We start from the raw sequence: 19,715 nt of genomic DNA, 5'->3' as shown, positions 1-19,715 counted from the left end.
AAATACGAGCGGAAAGTATAAAATAAAGAATCGAAAAAACCCCCATACAATGTTTTCTGTTTTTTTTGCAACTTAAGTGGTGGCCAATTAAAGTCTAACGCGACTTTGTATGTGACATAATATCTTGGTGGTCTTGTAAAAATATGCCTCGGGGTGTCAGCTTCGATCTTGTACTGCACATATGTTGTTCTGACCTATATAACATTTTTCCTGCCGCAAGCCATGTGTTTTGATTTTTCTGCAGAGATATGCAGACTCCTCCTTTCAGATGGTAATTAATGCTGAAAGTGTCAGGAGAAGACTTCCTTGTAGAGCAACTAGGTCAATTAAACAAAAAGGAAATGCAAAAAGCTGCCAACAGATCCCTGACACATGGCGAGCATTAAAAAATGGCTCAACCCAGTTTCGGACCCTCTTGGAAAAGAGCGTGAAAAGGGATTCCTCAGTACTGGGCTATCGCAGTTCGGTCATCTTTGTTTGGAGCCCGCTGAAAGAAATTCACTTGTAAGCATGACCAGAAGTTGTTTACATAACCCACATACCTCGTTCCCCTTTGGGGAAATGGGTTATCATTAAATATGACACAGACAACGAACGTATCCAATTGAATTGCACTGCATGGAGGTTCGAAGAGGAGGGCTAACCTACCCAACATATACAATTAACGAAAATAACAGGCCGTAGGAAAAAAAGAAACGTTTGTTATTTGGCTGCCTGTGATTTCGATGAACCCGATAAGATACCAGGTCCGCAGCATTGTGTTTGGGCCCTTGATGGAAGAAGAAAGTCACAGTCACAGTAGTTTGATGACGTAAATGTGGCCATTTCTTCCAATTAAATGTCAGCGTAGCGATAAGAATTTATGCACCGCTGTTTGGGTCTTTCAGAACGTAACTTTTGTTGTACGAGTCTAAGACAGCTGGCATTTATTACCCTCAATCGAAATACATCAGTCCCCTGGGGCTGATATATATATATATATTTGAATAATTCAAATAATTATCAATTCCATAGGGACTGATAAAGTATAGAATTTGGGTGAAATAAAACAATTCCATTAGGATCTAGATTCCCTTTAAAAATGTTTCTTCTCGGAATATTAGAAAAACATAATTTCCAACATTAGGTAATTAATAAAAATAACTGGTCTCATTAAAAATAGTAAACACTTGATATGTCTTAAGAGAACACTACACGTGCGTACTTCTATTTCGCCCAATCACTTCCCCAAGTTCAAAGTCGGGTAATCAAATTTTTGTTATTGCTGCTATTGAACTCTGGTTAGCGTCTACATGTGTACGAAAGTGTTTGTGATGTTTTGGCATTTAACGCATGATTGAGTCATTAAGATATGGAGTAGTACCCCCTCTGTAACTCGAGCCCACAAAATAAAAGTAATGTCGAGTAAAACGATCTGGTGTGTGTGTGCGAAATGCAAACAGTTGCCGCATTTAAGTTTTATGAGTTAGGTTCATGTTCGATTTCGTCGAACAACGCAGCGAAAAAGCAAAAGCAACCCAAGCCAAACCAGAACCAGTATAATAAAACTACTCGATGGGAAAGGGTCTGGGGTTCCAGAGGTTCCCCTAGAGGTGTTGGTCGGGCTTTCGGTTTCGTTTGAGTGATCAACTGATTCGATGATTCATATGGCGGTTTTTGGCTGGGCAGTCGGCATTATTAAGGCAACAGACTTTTTTTTCAAGACCAGAAAGTGCTAACAGAATATTATAAATGGGGTCTGTTCGACGATATTGGCACTTTCCGGGATTTATATGTTGGGATTTTTGTGATTATATAGTGAATTATTGGCGGGGTGTCAAAGAAATTTTTATTAATTTTAGCTGAAAATCTATCTAAAATCCTATCAAAAGTCTTTAGGTACTTCATAAGCTTGAAAAAATGTTTTTCTTCGACACTACCGCATACAACACCATTATTTTACAACCCATTTATCAGTCGTGATTTACAATGCGGATATTTATTGAACCACTCCTGTGGCCACCTGGAGGGTATCAACACATAGACTACTCGGAAGCACTTTTGACTGGCATTGTTCTCGTCTTGTTATTTCTATAAATGTGCAAAAATCATTCGGGAATTAAAATTTCCTTATGGCTAATTATAGCAGCAGCCGATCTGCCAAAGTTGAATAACACCGAGGTGCCGACACACACTCACAGAACTGCATGAACAAGCTGCAAATGTGCGTTTGTTTCGGCTTGTGTATTTTTAGCGATATTTCAAACATTTGGCGCCGGCAATCGGCAAATCGCCTCTGTGTAATTTACGCTCACGCATCGCTGGTAAATAACAAAGCGAAAGAAAATCAAATGGGGAAATTCAGGGGGGCTTACATGAAAAATAGGACCAGCCCCCTGCAGCGACACGTGCCACTGAACGCATTCTCATTGCCCAATCTCAGACCCAATACCCATTTTTCCCCCTCATCTGCGGTGGCGTCAATTTGATTAAATGCCTTTTAATTAGATTGCCAGCAATTCGATTTCACCCGCACATATGTACCACGTATTTACTTTTGCTTTTAATTTCCTACCCCGCATTTTCATGTTCTTTTTTTCTAAATCATTTCGCATTCACATTGGACACGCTCATCACACGCTAATAATAATATTGTATGATCATCATTTCCAACCATTTCACCTTGCTTTCAAATTCATTTGGCTTGAAATTCAGCTTGCTCTCTGTTTTTTCTTCTACTCCTTCTCGTCTAATGCAGCCATCATATCCTATACCAATCCCAAACTGCAAATACCATTAATGGCATCTGCAATATACGCGCCCACCACCACATCAACATCACCAGCCGGCACTCCGACCTCGGCCGCCGCAGCCACCACATCCAAAAACGCATCTGCATCCGCTTCGGCTCCATTATCATCACCACCAGGTCCTTCGTCATCGGCAGGATCTGCTGCGGCGGTTTCTGGAGGTCCTCTCCAGGGATTCGTTGCCAAGTTGCGTAATTTTAGATTCGACGACACGAAAAATATAAGAAAACGTTTCCATTTCGATTACATATCAAAGGACAGATTTTTGGGTATGTTTCAAAATAATAAGAAATTCGATCTTAAATGATTTAATACTTTTAAAGTTTAAAAAATCTTAAATTCATGGTTAAATTTTGGATTTACATTGGTTATATTATAGTATAATCTCTTTTATAGTGTTCTTAAAGAACTATTTCTCTTTTTATCTATCTATTTTTTTTTTCTTTTTTGATCTATTTCTGTTTTTTCAAATCCTAAAAAGTAAATACATTACTAGAAAAACACATAAAGAAATTTAGGCAAATCGAAATCAAGAAAATCAGAGTGTTAAAGACTTTATAGGGTAAGGTTTAATAGTGTTTATATTGGTTCCCAACATACAAGGAACATTTTGTATTAAGATCGTTCCAGATGATCCCAACTTTTAATCAAACCGAATTAGCATTTTCATTAACCATATTCGTTAGTTTTTACGAGTTCGGCATTCCCACATTAAAGTCGAACTGGCCCAAATCCCGCCCGTGGGCGTTCCCCAGTTTTAAAGGCGCCTCACGCTTGCGCCCACACAATTTCACTTCATTCAACAAAAAGTGGCGACCCAACTTAATTTGAATGTTTTATTATCGTTTGACGCTACTTAAACTTCGACTTATGAATATTAAACTGACATTTGGGATGGGAATAATTTTGGAGGTGGGTATCTATGTCTATGACAGGGAAGTGTTGGACCCCCGCTGCTAATGAAGCAACTCACACGGTGCACCCTCTAAAGCGGAAATTGAGGTTCATCATGTGTTCATCAAAATGAGATTTTTTCCACCTCCCACAACCATGAGGTACAACCAAACAAACATGTAATAAATAAATGCACAGAAAACGAAAGACTGGGAAAAAGCTTTCAGGGCGTTGCTATCACTGAGTTATAGTTCTTGACAACTGATTTATCAGTCGAGCACGAGATGCGTGTGCCCCGTCTAATCAGGGCGCAGCTGCAGGTGGTGCAGTTGGATTTTTTTATTTTCGGCTGCACCACATAAATTCCATCGCACCACCGTGGTCGAAGATCAAAGAAGGAGGAGGATGCCGGTCCGTAATGGGGAGCATTTCTTGGCGCAGATGTTGGCCCCTTGAGATGAACTGCAGATACATTGCAACAGGTGGAAATGGTGGAAAATCGGAAAGTATATGTTAGAAAGTTACCGCAACCTTTCCACGAAACACGGTTGGCCTCTTAGTGAAATTTAATTAAAACCAGATAGCGATGGTTCACTGACATACCGATGCCTTTCCTATAAAAGTGCCATGCGCACACATCATAAAAGAGTTTTGAGGCCTCCTTCGGTGAAGGCCAGCGAGAAATGGTAATCGGGTAATTGAAAATTCCCAGCACGTGCTTCTGTTTCTGCTCCCGTTCGGGGAAAACAGGGGAAACAGTGAGTGCAGAAAGTCCGAGCACTCAACATAGAAATATCGTCTGATAAGGTCTTAAAGAGCTTTAGTTATCTACTTCCGCAGTGCCCAGTGTATGTACGAATTTTTGCTTATCGCGATCACGGTGCTTTTCTTATCTGATGATCTGGCATTTATGTTTATCGCAAAGTTTTCAGATAAGAATACCAGGAAGAATACATTTTTCTCTCGAGTAAAATGATGCAATTCTTATAAGAATACGTATACGTAACTTGTTTTTATTTACATATCACGTACTAAGATTAAAAATTTTGTTTACTTATTTTTTGGAATTTATATTATCAATATTGAAAATACAATTTTTAATGCCAACCTTACATTATCTTAAGCTGTCATTAAAAAAAAAAAATTTTCGCTTTAAACTCTGATTTTTATTTCATTCCATAATCTGTCTGTCTGTCAACTTTTATGACCCACTGTTAACATGCATTTTGGCCCAGGCCCAACTACTTTGGTACTTCTTGGTTTGTTTAACAGACTGTTTTGCCCTTTAAAATGAGCTGAACATTAATTTTAACTCGAGTTCATTTTTCGCCATAAAGAGCGAATTTAACGATCGGTTTAGGCCAGAAAATCAGCGGGGAGATAGGGAATTCCGGAGTATAGGCTTTCCACATGTCGTTCTCGACACTTGTCTAAGTGGCCCGCTAACTTTCTGTAGTTCGAAGCACTCGACTCTTGTCTAAATTATGCTATAAATCAGTTTGATGTTGCCATCAATTGTTTACATGCAAGGAATGTATGCACATAATGCATTGGCATCCCAGGCATTTCGAAACAATAATTCGATGCAAAGATCTATAAACAAATATTGAATGCAGTGAAAACAATCAATTATTGGACAAAGCATAAACTTTATGGCTCAGCTGTAAAATTATAGATATATGTATATGGGGGTGTTATAATTTCAGACAGCTTATAGAGTTGGTTCTTTCTCTCGTTCTTTGGGGGAAACATATATATCACGAAACAAAATAAAATATCATGATTTATGACTTTTCAAACTTTCCAATTTTCAAATAGGTTTGAAGGTGTTTGTAAGATACTTCTCAGAACATAGATTATATTATATTATTCTGCAAACCCTGCATTATTATCTCATTCTTTCCGTTAAAAACACAATAATTAAACAAATTACCGTCTTTTATTTTCCAGGAGGTCAGCTCAAGACCAAAAATGGCCAAAAATATGTTTTCAACGGAGCTCCATCGGGGGTTTATGTTTCCAAAGCCTGCCTGATCATCGCTGCCTTCATAACAGTTCTGGCCCTACTTTTCACCATAGTGATTACCTATTTTGTGACGAGGCAGGGATTCCCGCCCAAGGAGGCGACTCCCAGGTGAGTAATAGTGAACCCGATCCAAATCAAATATACGTATTTGGGAGTGGTTTACCTATTAAGTTTGGTCGGGTATTTGTTTTTTGTGGTTCGCGGTTCCGTTTTGCATTTCTGCTAAACGTTTTGGCAAGCGTGCTAATTGGCAGTCGAAGGCGACATGACCTCATTTTGGAAAGTGAAAGCAGTTTATGCGTTTCCTTTGGAGCATTTTGAGGTGTGGAAGGGTCAGAGAGTATACATAAATGAGAATTGGGTGTGACCCGAGCACTTTGCATGAAACAAACCCAAAACTGATTTGTATCCTTGTCTTTTCAGTTGCATCACCGCCGTCGATCACACAGAGGTAAATGCGACTCCCATCCAAACGGCGGGATGGGTGAGCCTGAATTCTCCGGCGCCCTTGGACATGGCCACGCCCACTCCGACACCTACGCCCACGTCCACTTCAACAACAACCACAACGACTACCACAGCCTTGGCCCCGCCCACCACAAGTGGGGAGCCCGAAATAAAGCCGGTGGATCCCAAAGTGGGTGACATTCCGCTGGTGGAGCCACCTGTCGAGGATGTTGAGGACAACACCACCAAGCCCACAAATCGTCCAATCAAACTCTACGAAGGATGGCGGCCACTTCACTATAGGTAAGCCCAGCACTTTACCACTTTACTACTTTACCACTTAGGATACCAATTGCTCTTAATGAAAACTAAAGCGAAACACGCGCTGAAACCCCCTTAATTCCGTTCAAATTGCTTTGCATGCTCGCATTTCAATTTCCACAAAGATGCATTTGCAGCTGACACTTAAATTGCTCACTCAGATTTTTCAGCATTTCCGACTCTTTTCTTATTTTGCTGTCGCTGCAAATGCCGGAATCGATCTAGTTCTAACTCTTGTCCCGCAGACACTTGATGGAAACCTAGACCAATTTGTTAGACTAAAACGCTTCTATCAAGATGTGTTTTGACAAGCTAAGAGAAAAGCCCGTCAGAGGTTTTAGTATGATAACTTAATCGTTTAACAAGATAATTGGGATACAGCTGTCAAACGATTTGAAAAAGCCATCACAACATTTCAAAAAGGGTCTGCTGATAATGTAACTCCATTATGCATTTAAACCATTTTCTGTATTGTATTAACTAAAGCAATTAGTTTCACTAGGCACTATTAAATTACAATTATAATTATTTTCTAACAGTCAAAAGACAAGATAATAGCGTATTTCCTAACTAACACATTTATATACATTTTTCGATATATACAAAATCTTTAAAATCAATAGATAATGTATCTACTATGGAATATTTTATTAGAATTATATTCAGTTTCATAGGAGATTCACTTGCTCGTTTAAAGAAGCTCTTAAATGTAGTGATTCTAAAGGAGTAATAATAAAATGGAAATACATGCTAATAGGGCCAACTTTTCCAATCCCATCTCATAAATACTGCTACACAGCCGCCGAGGCTTCCCTTATCTTTATCTTTATCCTTGGAAAACTTCTCCACTGGCATCCGCCCCAAGTCAACCCCATTGACGTCACTTTCTGGGGTCGCGAGTGCACGTTTACTTTTCTATTTCTATGGCCCAAAAGTGGGTCAAGGATTGAGCCGTTGCAGTTCAGTAGTCGCCGTGTAACAAAGTGGACAGCCAGCCACTTGAAAGCGGGCTAACAAGTTGTTTAGGCCACCGCAGGAGATGGCCAGTCGGCCATACCTATACCATACCATCCTCCAACCATCGGTCATGCTTCACTTCACACAAAAGATGCGGCACAGATCTGAAGAAAGAATTCACGCACGCCGACAGTCGGCATGACATAATGCGCCAAATAGATGGGTAGATAGAAAGATATTCCTTGCCCAATGAAGATGCGCATGCATTAATATAATTGACACAGAAAGCCCAAGCTGGACATTAATTTGAGCACCGCACGCAGCCTCAAAAAAAAGTTCAGGGGAAATCCAGAAGTCGATTCTTGATGGATGGCGGCAAGTGCAGCACAGTTTCGCCACTCGAGCGGATCGATGGCAAGTGATTTTGCAGCTGGCGATCAAAGCAAACAGTGTTGACCGGTATCTGTATCTGGGAGATACTATTTCGAAGCGCGCTTCCTGGTTGCCCCCCAGCACACACACGCACTGTAAGCCAATCGCAATCGCCGCAATTAATTGCAACTAGGCGCAAAGCCCGCACCCAGGGGATTCCAGATTGGCCAGGGGTTGGGAGTCGGAGGATCGGGAATTGGAGATTGGAGGATGGAGGATTGAGGATGGGGCCACAACTGGCTGCATCTGCCAGCGGGTCTGCGGCATTCTTGGCATTCGTGTGAGAGAACGAGCCGGGGGAATTGATATTCAATCTATTAGGAATACTCTAAGCCCACGGGTTAGTCAACTACTTAAGATATTATTGAAATTAAATAGTAATGAGGGAAATAAAGGGTTAGATACAATGACTTTATATTGATTGATAGTTATTGGCCCATTAGAAAATCTAAAGACTATTATCTATAGTACACTATCATTATAAAAATATTATGTTCCAAATCGCTTAGTTTACGAGTAAAAGCCACAAGACTTTAACTCATGTGTCTATAAAGAATTTATTTATGTTCTAAAATGTTATTATTAGAAGAGTGTTCGAACCTCTGGGCACGTATATATTTTATTTTTGTATGGCTCTTTTCATGTCGATAAAATGCAGTACAACCTTCCAGGTGTTTTTTTAAAGATGCAAATTGTTTAACAATTATCTTGACTAACCATAGAGCATTATTAATTCATTATACTTATCTGAAAAATTATTCAGCTTCAGTTTGCTTTGATTTGATTGCTGATGCGGCTCATGGTGGCATGCATTTCATTTGCCGCCATCCGGGACTAATGGCGACGTCCGAAGTTCGAGGCAGATTGGATTGGATTGCATGCCCCCGAATGGGTGCCAAACACATGTTTGGATGCGGTCCCCACTAATTTGCCCTCTTGGCGAGTGATTGATTGATTGGCACTTTTGATGGGGCCGACCTGACATTTTTGGCAGCCTTTTGCATTTGCATCGCATTTCACCTGCAAACGGATGTTTGCTCTGGCATTTCCCGATCTATTTTTATGATACTATACCTACTAGATGCTACCTACTATATGATACCTTCTTAATGATACCCCTCTTCTTGCAGCCTGCTGATTGAGCCCAGTGCGGAGACATCTATCAGTAACGGCAGCCTGACCATCGAGATTGAGAGGGATGTGTCCAAGGTGACCAGCTGGGAGCCCATTGTTCTGGATGTGCACAATGTCAGTATCTCCAATGTCCGGGTGATCCGTGCCCTGCCAAATAAGACGGCTAATGAGGAGCAAGAGCTGGAGTTTGATAGTGACTATGGAGAGGATAATGCCACCTTTGTGATCAGTTTGGATAAGGCCTATTCAGGGGAAACCCAGTTGAAGCTGCAGCTTAGTCTGGATTTCATCAGCCAGGTGACGGACACTCTGCAGGGCGTCTACAAGACCAGCTACATCAATCCGGATACCAATAAAGAAGAGTAAGTTAATAACCCCAAGTAATAGAAACCCTACTTACAACTCCCCCCTCTTTTAAGATGGATGATCAGCACCCAGTTCTCGCCCATCGATGCCCGTCGCGCCTTTCCCTGCTTCGATCGTCCCGATATGAAGGCCAACTTTTCAGTCAGCATAGTTAGGAACCTCCAGTACAAGATGGCCCTGTCCAACATGCCCAAATCCCACACTAGTCGCTATCGCCGGGGTTATGTGAGGGATGACTTTTTGGTCACACCCAAGATGCCCACATATCTAGTGGCTTTCATTGTGTCCAATATGGTGGATTCCCGATTTGCCGCTCTGGACAGCGAAATGACGCCCCGAGTGGAGATCTGGACGAGACCACAATTTATAGATATGACCAACTATGCCTATAAGATGGTACGAAAGTTCCTGCCCTATTACGAGGATTTCTTCGGCGTGAAGAACAAGCTGCCCAAGATCGATCTGGTGTCGGTGCCAGACTTTGGATTCGCTGCCATGGAGAACTGGGGACTGATTACCTTCCGGGACTCAGCTCTTCTTGTGCCCGAGGACCAGGAGCTGGCCTCCTCCTCCGAGCACATGCAGTATGTGGCCCAGATCATTGCCCACGAACTGGCCCATCAGTGGTTTGGCAACCTGGTGACTCCGAAGTGGTGGGATGATCTCTGGCTGAAGGAGGGATTCGCCTGCTATATGAGCTATAAGGCCTTGGAGCACTCCCACCCAGAGTTTCAGATCATGGACACTCTGACCACGCTGGAGTTCAAGGAGTCGATGGAGCACGATGCCGATAACACCTCGCATGCCATATCCTTCGATGTGCGCACAACCAACGATGTAAGGCGCATCTTCGATCCAATTAGCTACTCCAAGGGCACCATCCTGCTGCGCATGCTCAATTCGATTGTGGGCGATGTGGCCTTCCGCGCAGCCACTCGGGATCTGCTCAAGAAGTTCGCCTACGGGAATATGGACCGCGATGAGCTGTGGGCCATACTCACCCACCATGGTCAAGAGCAGGGCACTTTGCCCAAGGATCTGAGTGTCAAGCAGATCATGGACTCGTGGATCACGCAGCCGGGCTATCCGGTGGTCAATGTGGAGCGACGTGGTGCTGATCTCATCCTGAGCCAGCAGCGGTACCTGCTGCCCTCGAAGAACCCAGCGGACCAGAGCAGCTGGTTCATCCCCATCACCTTCGAAACCGATGAGCTGCGCAAGGGTGACAATATACCATCCCATTGGATGAGGAGCCAAGATGAGGGAGAGCTCATCGTGGGCAATGTCTTCACGCACAACAGCAACAGCGATAACGTGATCTATCTGAATCTCAACCGTCAGGGCTACTATCGGGTCAACTACGATATGACCTCCTGGCTGGCGCTTAAGAAGAACTTTAGCACTCTGCCCAGGATCACAAGAGCCCAGTTGCTGGATGATGCACTGCATCTGTCGCAGGCGGAGTATCTCACTTATGATATACCGTGAGTTTATAAAATTTTAACATATTATATGAAAAACGTTTTAGTCACCATGGATGCTTACAGATTGACCTTCCTTATGGAGCTGTTCACTTCTGTGGATGATGAGTTGCTTTGGAGTGCCGCCAAACCTGGTCTCAACTATCTCATTTACAACCTCAAGAGGGAGCCTGCCTTCGAGACCTTTAGGGTAGGATTTTATAAAGACTTTTACCTCTTAGAGTGACCTATTTTATTTTATTTTTTAACAGGCCTTTATGAAGTTCATTGTACGTCCCGCCTTCGATCATTATGGCTTAAACGAGCCAGACAATGAGTCCCATTTGCAACTTAAACACCGAGCTTTGGTGGCCTATTTTGCCTGCAAATTTAACTACGATCGCTGCACCCAAGTGGCCCAGATGAAGTTCCGCGAGTGGATGCGCGATGCCAAAAAGAATCCGTAAGTTTCGTATACCAAAAAAATATAGAGAAACTTATGTTAAAGGTTTTTTTTAATCCCCTAGCATAAAGCCAAACCTGAAGTCCGTGATTTACTGCACATCTCTGGCAGAGGGCTCTTCACCGGAATGGTACTTCGCCTACAAGCAGTACAAGTCCACCACGAGTGCTTCGGAAAAGGAGGAGATACTGACCTCGCTGGGCTGCACCACCAAACCCTGGCTGCTGTCCAAGTGAGTTCTTAACTAACCAAATTCCAAGTATATAGGATTAATGTATGCCATACCATCTCATAGGTACCTCAATATGACCATCAATCCCACATCGGGCATACTGAAACAAGATGGAGCCTTGGCCTTCCGGGCAGTGGCCTCCAATGCCATTGGTCATGAGATAGCCTTTGACTTCCTGCAGAGCAACATTAAGGAGATTGCCGAATAGTAAGTTTTAACTAAAAATATTATGAACACATAAATTAAGGAATGTTACCCATTAGCTATGGCGATGGCTTCTCCACTCTGTCCGAGATGATCAAGTCGCTGACCATCTACATGAACAAGGACTACCACAAGCACCAGCTCCTGGACTTGGCCGCCACCTGCCGCAAATTGGGACTGAAGGCCGTGGAATCGGCCATCGATTTGGCCCTGGAGCAGGTCAACAATAATATCTACTGGCGCAGCCACTCTTACCACAGCCTCAAGAACTTCCTCGAGGGCATCGTCAGCGAGTTCCAGATCAACATCTTCTAGATGATCCACAATGGGAATGGGGGACAGACAATTCAAATTGATTTCAACCAAAAAACGCGATTTAGTTACCCTTATTTGTATTCGTGCAAAGGCCTCAAATTATTTTTAATGAAACGAATTATTTGCGAAAAGTGATATAAACGTGTAAGTTAGCCAGCATAGTTTAGGTAACCGATTACTTTTTGCAATTGTATATTTATTTATTTGTAAGTCGCGCTTCTTCTGCTTCTTGGCTTGCTCTGCAACGTTCCTATTAAAAAATAGAAAGAAACCGGAAAATACATAGATCGAATAACTCTCATTCATCACTTTAGGCATCAGTTTTAGAACCCAATACAATATATCTGCCACAAAATATCTAATGCTGCTTGTGTAAAATCTGTAATACCCATACGTATGATTGTCAGGTACTTTATGTTCGCACCCTAGATCCTAAGTGTATCAATCTAGCACTAAGAGAACCAAAAATCTATTTTGTAGTCGATCCAATCAAGATGTTTAAAGGCCATGGGAAGTAAACGGAAGAAGGTTAAGCTTCGGGCTTAGAATATTGAAACTGAGTGTCCTTAATGCATGGTTTAAAATGTTTGCTTGAGCAAGGTAGTACACACACATACACACAAATATATTTATTAATAAACGAGTACCTATTATGTATTTTGTAAAACCCCACACGGAATTACTTGTATCACTGCTGCACAACCATGTAAATAAGTTTTAAAGCTTACACTTAACATTTAAATAAATATGTATTTACGTAATTTTATTCAAAACTATCTATTTTATTTGGGTATGTGTTTTCTAGAGGAGTTTTGAATTTGGCGGGAGAAGAATTTGAATGCCACAGTTGATGTGTCCCTGGCTTGACAGCCATATTGGATTTTCAGGATTGCCTACTTCGGTCATACTGAACTGGGACTTTAAAATATGTGCCACATATTCCTCGTTGAACTTTTTGAAATGCTAATTTGTTGGTTTTATTATTTCTGTCACAACAAATTCTTAAGACCACTAAAAATACATATTTGGGGCATTTAGATATTTTTTTAGGTCAATGGCAACCCTGTACAATGTTTTCATGGGTTATTTGCCTATCAAAGCACGGTCTCACTATCAAAAAAATAATTTTAAATCGTAAACAATCCCAAAAATTTCAATTAAAAGTAAGTAAACGCTTTATGAATTTATAAAACTACATTTAATTAATAGTTATACTCAAATCATACCAATAACCAAGAGTCTGGATAGATATAAGACCATTTTTGATCTTGAGATACCATGTGTTTCATGGATGTATTACTATCTGAACTGTACTTAAACTACATATTTCCATCTAGTGCTCTCCAGGCGGAAGTGGACGCCATCCGAGGAGGACAGATTCATCGACATCTGGTTGCACAACTTGCATCTTTTTGCAACCGGCAGGAAACTGACTTACATCTACTCGGAGCTGGAACTGTACTATCGGGAAGTTGGCTTGGAAATCAACGCCCAAGGAATCAAGTCCAAAATGGAGACATTAAAGCGAAAATATTACACGTCAGTATACTTCTGTCAAATGGAGAATCGGCTTGATTATTTCCAAGATTTCAGTTTGTTGTACTCGGACAACGAAGACCAATCAACTTCCTGGAAACACTTTGACACAATGGCACTCATAGTAGACGGTTCTAGCAAAGACACCAAGGATACGGAATGGAAGGACTATACGCAGCCACCAAAAACCTCCCGTAAGAAGTTTCGCAATCCCTTTATTTCATTCAAACTAACCACGATCTTGTAATGTTTTTTAAGGCACCACTCGTTCCTCTGTTTATATGGACGAAGGCTCACAAACCCAGAGCGAATACGGTTCGAAAACTTAAATTTTATCAATCTTGAGTTCTCATAATGATATTAATTTTCTTATAGAGGGAAAATTTAACACTGTTTTTCTGGACGAAAGTTCGGTGCACCTTTTTAGCGACGAGGAAAACCCTAAGCCCAAGAGGGTAAGGCGAAGATTTAGTAACATCAGCAACGTTAGAGTCAAGTCTCGAAGAGTTTGGCGGTCGGAGGACGAAAGCCGATTTGTTGATGTCTGGGAAAAGTATGCAGCTGATTTACAAAGCGATAGGACGAAAATGGATGTTTACAAGGATATGCATCGTGACCTTCAGGAGCTTGGTATTCATATATCGCCAAACGATATAAAGTCCAAAACGGAATCACTTACGCGCTCCTTCAGGTAATAGCCATCAAATCCATTTAAATTTCTATAATTTATCGGGAATCATTGCAGAACTCATCAACATACTGTGGGAGACAAATCAGAGTGGATTCATTATTCCAAAATATCTCGGATCCTGAGTCCTATAGATTTCAGAAAGCTTCAAAATTCTTCCGACAGCAGCAGTTCCGAAGAAGACTCAGAGTGGTTTAAAGAAATGGAACCAAAAGAAACAGAACCCGAGACCTGTAGCAATCCACCGACTTCTACAGACTCTGTTGTCAAACAAATCGACGTTAGTATTGAGCCAGAAATATCTACCAATCCCTCGAACTCGAACGACTCTGTTGTCAATCAATTCGACGGTAGTACTCGGCCCAGCTCTCCCGAATCCAGCATAGAATTTTCCATGGTTGAATCTGATCCGAGGAACTGCCAAGTGTCTATTGAGATTTTGGACCAAGAAGAAGCGATCAAGCCATTGGCATCGCCGCCTTTGGAAAAACTAAAAGCGGCTGATGATTTCAGTAAATTTGTAACAAAAGAGTTGGCCGTCTTGAATGATGATTTGCTAATTGAAGCTAAGCGCCAAATATACAATATTATTTGTGGCCTTCAAATTAAACAAAATGAACTTAATAAAAACTAGTAATTGACCAAATAAACACAAATGTTATTTTCCATAAAAAGTGTATTATATATTTTGAATCGCCATTAAGTTGTCAATTTTATTAGCTTTAAAATATTTTTATATTAAAAAAAAATTGCCAAAATAAATGTTCCTCAAAAAAAAAAATTTTAGGTTCTACCGAGATTTGAACTCGGATCGCTGGATTCAAAGTCCAGAGTGCTAACCATTACACCATAGAACCGCGTTGTCAGGCTGGCGCAAAACAAAATATGAACCTCTAGCCCAACAAAGTCAACGAAAACCATGCTTTTGGCTGAGATAATTTGAAAAGATTATGTATTTTTGGAATAAGTTAATATAAAAATGGTTTCTTATAAAAGAACATATTAAAAAAAAACAAAAAAGAATTATAGATGCAGGTTCTACCGAGATTTGAACTCGGATCGCTGGATTCAAAGTCCAGAGTGCTAACCATTACACCATAGAACCTTGATACGATGCCTGCTGCTAAAACACACTTTTCTGCTGCGGGTACACTTTTTGTTGTTCTAGGGTGGTTTTTTGAGGGGTGGAAGAGTTGGAAGGGAAGCTATTAAATTGGGTATTATTTCTTTTCTTTTGTAATTAAATTTAATTCCATGCCAAATAATTCGGGGCAAGATTTACTATAAAGTTAGATTTATTATAAAAATAGGAGAATACAGAAAGGAGGAACGTATTTCTTGTTTTAGGCAGCGTTTTTGTAGGGATCAAGTCCAATTTAAAAACAACGCAGTTTCGAAATGTGTTTTCATTTGCCATGTCGTTGCACTAATGCACATATTTTTAGTGAGTCATAATCAGCAATATAAAGACTAAAGAGGCCTTCTTAATCTTATCATAATTTTGAGGGCCATACCAACGTTTTTTCTTTCATAAATTCCCTCTCATATCAACGACCTGTAAAAAATTCATACTTTTGTTGCCTAGCAAGCCGGCATTTTTTTGCTTGATCGATATACACAAGAGAAATTAGAAAACCTTAAGCAGTTGTTATATATTTATTTCATAGAGCAAAGCCGAAATAATGGAAAACGACAATAAGAAATCTTTATTGGAAAAATATAACATACCCTTGCACCATTTGGACTTTGCCTACGTGGAAAAGTGTACAAATGGTCGGGAAATGGAGAAGATTGTGCAAATCCTGCGGTCGGGACAAGAAGGATTTTACCCTGATTTGCTACGATGTTCGGAGGAGAAGCTTAAAGAACTGAAACCAGATAGTAGATTATTTCGCTACGAGGAGCAGATTAAGCACAGTAATGTCTTGGACAAAAATGAACTCAAACCCATCCTGGTAGGTTTTTAAATCTCTCTTTGAAATAGGCATAGACTTTATGAGACAATTTAAGGATTGGACTGAGGCTGTTAAATCGAAGGACAGTGCTTTGAACGAGCTGAAGAAATCTAAGCAGAAGTTGGATCTTCCCTCGGTACGCAAACTTTCCAAAATCGATTTGGAAAAACAGAAAACTGAGACCTCAAAGCCTGCGGCAAAGGCAACCTCTCCGCCCAAGGCAAAGATCAAAGATGATAGGATTAAATCAACGGATTACCGTAAATGGGATAAGTACGATCCCGATGAGGAGATCCTGCGCATGGATCTGGATGAGGAACGCAGCAAGGAGCTGGCCGAGCAGAAGGTTTCTACTCACCGGAAATTGGCTACCGAGGATGAGTTGAAAAACGAAAAGGCCTCCCTGTATGAACGCCTTCAAACACAGCTGAAGAACCTAAGCCAAATGGAGAGGGAACAACTCGCAGAGAGGTAGTTATTCTAGAGTGTTTCTTATCATATCGCTTAAATGTACACTTTTCCTAAAGACACCGTCTAAAAGGAAATGAGTGCTTCAAAGCCAAGGAATATGATAATGCCATTGAAGAATACAACTGTGCAATTCTTTATGATCCTGAAAACGCAGTACATGCTTACAACAATCGCGCTGTATCTCGTAAGTAGTCACTCATATTATTAAAACTTGAAATAATAAATCAATTATTATCTTCTTCCTAACAGATATCAAATTAAAGAAGTACTTTTCAGCCATATCTGATTGTCAGGCTTGTTTGCAGCTGGATCCAAAGAATGTGAAGGCCCATCTCCGCATGGCAGATGCTCTTAATGCCGATGGAAAACAACTTGAGGTGATACCTTTACGGAACTTTTCCCTTTTAAGTATAAACTAAAAGAGTTACCCTGTCTTAGTCCCTGTCAATGTACAAAAATGTGCTAGAACTGGAGCCAGATAATGTGACTGCCAAGAAGTCCGTGGAGAAGCTAACTTCTCTGCTGGGCGAGGTGGCTCCTGCCAGTGCCACACGTTTGATGATTGAGGAGATAGATCCGCCTGAACTGAAGACTTCCGAGTCCAAGAAACAGCTGGCTAAAACTGCAAGTGCTCCACCCCCTAAGGATTACGATCTAGCCGAGTTAATTAAACCAAATCGCATGGTTAAAAGCAAATTAGTTTCAGCCGCCGAGGCCCTGGGCAATAAGTTCCAAGCTCCCAAGGGCGGAGCTCCCCAGAAGCCCCCACTTCCTCCAAACCCACAAGAGTCAATTTTGCGTTTGCCCCAGGACAACATCAACACTAACAATAAGCTGCTAATCCAAGAGATCTAAAGATCTTCCCTGCTTAGCTGAAGGGCTTTATTATGACTGTAAAGGTGTGCATTAGTACAAATAAATGATCGCAGAGTCACTGCTGCAGTAGTTTCTTCACATAGCGGCCAACCACCAGGAAGGGCCGCTGCTCGAATTCGTGCTTCTGGTCCATTGTGATGGTGACCTGGGGAGAAAATGGTTTTAGCCTGCCACAATATTTACATTTTCCGTTACCTGATCCCCTTCAAGGCGATTAACCAGGGTCACACAAACATCCCCGGCCTTGACTCCCACTTTTTTGGTTACTGAGGCAAACATGCTAGCCTCCATCTCGATGTTTCGGATTCCCATATCATGGCACTTCTGCAGAAAGTCCATCTTGTCCTTCTCAGTGTACTCGCAAATCGCTCCGTCGGTGCGTCCCTGACCTAGGTCAATAAACTTCTCATTGGGCATCACTGGTTTGAGAACACAGTATCACTCACCCTCGTAAAAGCAATCTGTTCCCATTGTGTTGGCACTTATGGTCTGAAACCCGTCTTTAGGATCGGCACCATACTCCATTACATTTCTGATCACGTCTTCAGAAAACTGAGCTGGTCGTACCACAAGTTTTCCAAGAATAGCCTGATAAAACAAAAGGGATTTATATGTTGTCTTCAAAATTTGTTATTTTATTACCTACGATCTCATGTTCGTTGCGCAGCAGACCATTAAATGCATCCTTGGTGACCACCACTGTACCAGGTGGCACTCCCAGTCCGCCGCAGGTGCCGATTCGCAGAAAGATGGAATCCTGGCACCGGGCATACTTGACCAGCATGAGCAGCTCGTGAAGCACAACGCTAAAAGTGGAGGATCCAACCCCGTGACTAACGCACAGTACCGGACCCACCTTGTATATGGCATAGCGATGGCCGCGCTCGCACAAGTCCACCGGATCACTCGGGTCTGACACTCCCAATACCTTCCGCATGTATAGAGCCAACTCCCGCATTCGAGATGCAGTTCCACCCGTGCAGACGATCTGAAAAAGTCCCCAAGTAGTCGAATACAGTTGATTTATTTATCATTTTCTCACCCTGACATCGCCGAATCTCTGCTGAATATCACTAGTATCCTGGGTATTTGGCACATTAATATCCAAGTGGTACAAAAAGTCCGATGGCATCGTATCCAAATTGGGATTAGCCAATTTTGGAATACTGAATATGTTTTATTAAAATGGCTTTTTAATTTTACAGCAGCTTGAACTTACGTTTTCGACATTTTGAGCTGATTCCTTGGTACTTTATTTTAAGCAAGAATTTAAGTCTGATAATATTAACTTAAACCAATTTTTTCGCTAGTTTACATCTAAGCATTCTTATGATTGGCCTAGAAATATTTATGTTTATTTTTACCACATCTTTTTAAAAACTTATTTTTAGTCTTTAGAAAAAAATAAATAAGAATACTCCCATATATTGCAAATATGTGTTCTCCACTCGACTTACTCAAACATTTTTGATTTCTCCTCAACAAATTTTTTTTATATGCCCTACAAGCAAATTTTGGATCCGCCACTGGGGTGTGTCGTATATATGCACCCATCTATAGTATAAATTGCACTTTTATATTTTTCTTTGCTATGCTGTACCTCTTTACTGAAAAGGCGTGCGATCTTTTCACTCCGAGTGCAGGGAAACTACTTAAATGTACAATATTTTTGCGATCGCCAATGCAACTGTCTCGACGTCGCTGCAGCTATCTGGTATATAATGTGCAGTGTTATCAAGTGAAACCCACCTATTTTTGCGTTTTTTTAGGAAGGGTATTCCATTTTAAATCGTTTTTTTCTTTTAAAATAAGTTTAAATGTTCTTCTTTTTAAGAGCGAAGTCCTACACTCAGGAAAAAACTTGCTAAAATGAAGTACAAACAGCCATTTAAGAACGCTCGTGCTGAAAAAGTTCTTCAAAGTCGAAATACCTGGTCTTTTCTCTGAGTGTGTGCCATGACTGCATTTAACTTCCTTTGCTACATGGCTACTGTAGTATGCTCACATATCGGGTACACACTATACCCTTAATATCTTAAATACATTGTAGCATTTGTTAAAATCCAAATGTTACCAGCATTTCGACTTAAGAATTCAATGGGCAGCCTGAGTGCTGAGTGTACTGTGTGAGCATAATACACTCAATCAT

The 19,715-nt window shown here is 41.1% G+C and overlaps 4 protein-coding genes and 2 non-coding genes across 16 annotated transcripts in view; 3 read left to right on the top strand and 3 right to left on the bottom strand.

Moving 5' to 3' along the window:
* The window catches only part of LOC108016115 (aminopeptidase N), a 48,193-nt gene extending 35,387 nt beyond the window's left edge, over positions 1-12,806 (top strand). For 3 of the 5 annotated variants that reach the window (XM_036819410.3, XM_036819409.3, XM_065865436.2), the window contains 9 exons: positions 5,634-5,817; positions 6,133-6,459; positions 8,997-9,362; positions 9,420-10,850; positions 10,914-11,037; positions 11,099-11,289; positions 11,354-11,521; positions 11,585-11,728; positions 11,785-12,806. In XM_036819410.3, the coding sequence (XP_036675305.3) occupies positions 5,634-5,817; positions 6,133-6,459; positions 8,997-9,362; positions 9,420-10,850; positions 10,914-11,037; positions 11,099-11,289; positions 11,354-11,521; positions 11,585-11,728; positions 11,785-12,040 (3,191 nt within the window). In that variant the 3' untranslated portion in view covers positions 12,041-12,806. Of the gene's footprint in view, positions 1-2,737; positions 3,059-5,633; positions 5,818-6,132; positions 6,460-8,996; positions 9,363-9,419; positions 10,851-10,913; positions 11,038-11,098; positions 11,290-11,353; positions 11,522-11,584; positions 11,729-11,784 lie in introns of all 5 variants that reach the window. The other 2 variants (XM_036819407.3, XM_070995955.1) reach the window with 1 other exon arrangement.
* Positions 12,807-13,098: 292 nt separating this feature from the next.
* Positions 13,099-14,938, top strand: LOC108016143 (uncharacterized). Its single transcript, XM_017082758.4, has 6 exons — positions 13,099-13,203; positions 13,378-13,579; positions 13,634-13,770; positions 13,835-13,891; positions 13,952-14,267; positions 14,322-14,938. Coding segments are annotated over exons 1-6 (1,290 nt in total). The 5' UTR covers positions 13,099-13,202; the 3' UTR covers positions 14,899-14,938.
* A 111-nt stretch (positions 14,939-15,049) lies between these two features.
* Positions 15,050-15,121, bottom strand: TRNAQ-UUG (transfer RNA glutamine (anticodon UUG)). Its single transcript has one exon. It is a non-coding gene; the product is annotated as a tRNA-Gln (tRNA).
* A 176-nt stretch (positions 15,122-15,297) lies between these two features.
* TRNAQ-UUG (transfer RNA glutamine (anticodon UUG)) lies at positions 15,298-15,369 on the bottom strand. Its single transcript has one exon. It is a non-coding gene; the product is annotated as a tRNA-Gln (tRNA).
* A 456-nt stretch (positions 15,370-15,825) lies between these two features.
* On the top strand, positions 15,826-17,642 carry Spag1 (Spag1 axonemal dynein assembly factor). 2 transcript variants are annotated; one of them, XM_065865337.2, is made up of 5 exons: positions 15,826-16,181; positions 16,249-16,690; positions 16,747-16,874; positions 16,940-17,067; positions 17,129-17,642. In XM_065865337.2, exons 1-5 carry the CDS (start codon positions 15,947-15,949, stop codon positions 17,543-17,545), a joined length of 1,350 nt encoding a protein of 449 aa, XP_065721409.2. In that variant the 5' UTR covers positions 15,826-15,946; the 3' UTR covers positions 17,546-17,642. The 2 variants fall into 2 exon arrangements, with proteins under 2 accessions (XP_065721409.2, XP_036675540.3); XM_036819645.3 differs by having other exon boundaries at positions 15,829-16,219; positions 16,275-16,690.
* On the bottom strand, positions 17,543-19,269 carry LOC108016140 (uridine phosphorylase 1). 6 transcript variants are annotated; one of them, XM_017082752.4, is made up of 7 exons: positions 19,167-19,269; positions 18,786-18,904; positions 18,609-18,732; positions 18,213-18,554; positions 18,013-18,154; positions 17,762-17,955; positions 17,543-17,711 (listed from the first exon to the last, which is right to left on the bottom strand). In XM_017082752.4, the coding sequence occupies exons 2-7, from the start codon at positions 18,794-18,796 to the stop codon at positions 17,622-17,624; spliced, it is 903 nt and encodes a 300-aa protein (XP_016938241.4). In that variant the 5' UTR covers positions 18,797-18,904; positions 19,167-19,269; the 3' UTR covers positions 17,543-17,621. The 6 variants fall into 6 exon arrangements, 5 of the variants coding, with proteins under 5 accessions (XP_016938241.4, XP_070852036.1, XP_070852035.1 ...); XM_070995935.1 differs by having other exon boundaries at positions 18,609-18,647; XM_070995934.1 differs by lacking the exon at positions 19,167-19,269 and having other exon boundaries at positions 18,213-18,551; positions 18,606-18,732; positions 18,786-19,015.
* Between the last annotated feature and the right edge of the window lie 446 nt (positions 19,270-19,715).

The sequence above is a fragment of the Drosophila suzukii genome, chromosome 3 (assembly GCF_043229965.1).
Source record: "Drosophila suzukii chromosome 3, CBGP_Dsuzu_IsoJpt1.0, whole genome shotgun sequence".
Lineage (NCBI taxonomy): Eukaryota > Metazoa > Arthropoda > Insecta > Diptera > Drosophilidae > Drosophila > Drosophila suzukii.
Note: the sequence above shows the minus strand (reverse complement) of the source record. Positions and strands in the feature narration are given on the sequence as shown.